Genomic DNA, 3,119 nt, shown 5'->3' with positions numbered 1-3,119 from the left:
AAAGATTACCACTCGCGAAACTTTCCACCTGTTGGGAAAAACCCTAAAAACTAAACACAAATTATATAAATACAATAAATGTCTATCCAATACTGGCAATGATTTATCTAATATATTATATGTAATCTGATCCATCCCTGGAGCCGTTTTCCCTCTAGAATCTCTAATTACCTTCATCAATTCCTGTTTCGTAAACACATCTACAACCATATTATTGACATATTTATTTTGTAATCTAACATCTATTTGATATCCATTTTCATTATTCATATCATCATCAACAAATAGAGTATCCAGAAAAAATTTAACTGATTCATCCCAATCAGATGCATATCCATCTTTTAATTTAGCAGCATCCAAAATTTCCTTCATCTTCAACTTACCCTGCCCTAATTTATATGGCATACCCCATAAATTTTGAAGAGAAACAGACGAAACATAATCCTTCCAACTTTGTTTCTTTCTATTCTGAACTAATTTCTTATAATATTTATTTGCTGTTTTATACTCCTATAATATATTATCTTTAACCAACAAATCCTTTTTGCGTTGATACCAACGTCTAAGTCTACAAACCTTAGCCCTTAACAATTCTAACTCATCATTCCACCATGATGGTTTTAATCTACCCTGAGAAGAACCTGAGAACATTATCTTCATTGTCTTATATAAACTGTTATGTATATGGTCACAATATAATATTACATCCCTCTTATTTGTAACCCAAGCACCTGTACTCGGACGTAATAATCTTTCCAAAATTTTCCGAAACTTATACCAATTCACCTTGCTATATTTTTGAAAAGAGAAAAAATCTTCACCATAATCATAAGACGACATACCAAATTTATAATAAATAAGGGCATGATCACTAGTCGTATATTCATACATTACTAAACAATTTGAAACTAATTTATCCATATTATCGGACACTAAAACAACATCCACAAATGATTCACCTCTAGTCGAAGAAAAGGTTGGAATATCACTCTGGTCATTAACTATCAAACTATTCCATTTAGAAATTACCGTCATTAACTTAATTCCTCTGTCATCATTACTTGGTGCACCCCATAATACTGATTTTGCATTTGAATCCATACCTATAATATATTTACTACCATGAAAAACTAACAGTAATCGCTCAAGTTCAGCTAAATTATCATCTATATTACCATTCGGCAGGAAATACATACTTGCTATATAAAATTTTTTGTCTTTACTAGAAACTAGTGCAGCAGCACAAGTACCTGAAGACAAATAACCTAATTCTAACAACGACCATGAATCATCTAAAATTACTATAGCGGACCACGGTGTTCCCTGAGAACTCTGTACCACTCTAGTCTTAACTCCAAAACCGATTACCTTATTCCTCACCGAGTATGGTTCCTGTAACAACAAAATATTTCCACAACCTTTTTCCACCAAACTTAACAACTCACCCGGGACTGACTTCTTACGCTGCATATTAATCTGTATTATTCCTATACCATTATCTACTATAAACCTATTAACCATAATCAATTAATTGTTTATACCTAGATATATCTATTTGATATGAGAAGCGATCCCCACCACGCGATAAATGAGAATATGGTTTTTTCAATTGCCTACACAGTATACAAATTCGCTCAGCCTGCCTAATACAATCTGTTGATCTGTGACCAGATGTACCACATTTATAACACATGTCACTATCAAACTTAGCCATATGGCCAAAAAACTGACATTTAAAGCACTTAGAAATTTCATAATGATCTCACAACACAACTTCTATATTCTATAAATAACCTTCCTAAATCTAATAATCCATGTCTTAACCATGGAGTCACTTCCATTACCCAATTAGTCAAAAATTCCCTGCGTCTACCAGTTCGATATACTAATCTTAATTGTGACTTAAATTCTTCATAATTAATTTTATCCTGATATAAATAATCTAAGTTTAAATTATAAATAACTTGTAAAAGATCTTCAGCCATTATTTCCTTTGGTACTCCTATCAAAATCATCCGAGGTTTCCTTCGAACCGGCACTTGTACATTCAATCCAGCACTATCTAAAGTTTCGAGATTCAAAATCTTCTCTTTATCCATATCCACAGCCAAATTTACTGCTATTCCATTTGATCTCAACTTTCTAACCCCTACAATCCTTATTTTGTCACTACTCGGATTCATAGATGTCAGAAAACGACGCCTAACCTCATCACTAGATAAATCTTCTTTATCTTTTATTAGCACTAACTTATTATCCCTTGCTTTCTGTAATGGTTCTCTAGTTAGATTTTTAACCTTTTCCGCATAAGTGTCCATTAACCTATCCTGAATACCTATCTTAGTATTTTCTAACTGCTCTATTCTACCCTTTAATCGTTGATTTTCTAACACTAAGACCTGAATAATAATAGAAACTTCTCCAAAGAGATCCTGTAATTTACTATTAAGTGCAACAGTAATCCTCTTATCTAAACATATCTTGTTCAATTCATAATGAACTCCATCTAGTTGCTTCAAGCTATCCAAAGAATCCATATCACCACACTGATCTATCTCTACACTATCACCCATACTTCTACTTCTACTAACTCTCCTAGGTATATGATAAGCAGGCACTTCTCCCCCAACTCTCGGTACTTGTAAACGTTTATATTTTCCTGTACTATCCATACTAATTAAATGAGAGTTCCCCAAAAAACCCCCAGATCCAGGCGCATACCTAATCCCCTTCACCACACCATGCACCCAGCCACCCCCCCAGGGCCTATGAGAGGGCCAAAGGCAAGCCCCGTGGCTTCGGGAGAGGCCCCCGCACCTTGCCGAAGGGACCTGAACAGGGCGCCACCCCGCACTCTGACAGGGCGCGGGATTATTTGCCCCTTGAACGGGGCAGCCCGCAGATGCTGGCTGGGCTCTGCCGGGCCCCTAACTATGAGGCGCCCCAGGTGTACCCCCCAGTTTTTCTCCTGTACCCTCGGGGATCGCCTTCAGTCCTCTCTCCCCGAGGCAGCGAACCAAGCACATGATATATAGTATAGAGATAGGGACAAGCGTCCCAAATGTCCTAATAAAAGACTGCCGCACCTATCAATAGACTTATCGGCAGCAATTAATTCA

The 3,119-nt window shown here is 36.4% G+C and overlaps 1 protein-coding gene across 1 annotated transcript; it reads right to left on the bottom strand.

The window, feature by feature from the left end:
- Positions 1 to 456: 456 nt before the first annotated feature.
- LOC111615145 lies at positions 457 to 1,101 on the bottom strand. Its single transcript, XM_023356546.1, has one exon. It carries the CDS (start codon positions 1,099 to 1,101, stop codon positions 511 to 513), a length of 591 nt encoding a protein of 196 aa, XP_023212314.1. The 3' UTR covers positions 457 to 510.
- Positions 1,102 to 3,119: the final 2,018 nt, after the last annotated feature.

The sequence above is a fragment of the Centruroides sculpturatus genome, unplaced genomic scaffold (assembly GCF_000671375.1).
Source record: "Centruroides sculpturatus isolate CEXI.00-Female unplaced genomic scaffold, Cexi_2.0 scaffold2396, whole genome shotgun sequence".
NCBI classification, from domain to species: Eukaryota; Metazoa; Arthropoda; class Arachnida; order Scorpiones; family Buthidae; genus Centruroides; species Centruroides sculpturatus.
Note: the sequence above shows the minus strand (reverse complement) of the source record. Positions and strands in the feature narration are given on the sequence as shown.

What these genes read in the sequence shown, in the direction of transcription:
- LOC111615145 (XM_023356546.1), bottom strand. Translation starts at nt 1,101, where the DNA reads ATGGATTCAAATGCAAAATCAGTATTATGGGGTGCACCAAGTAATGAT.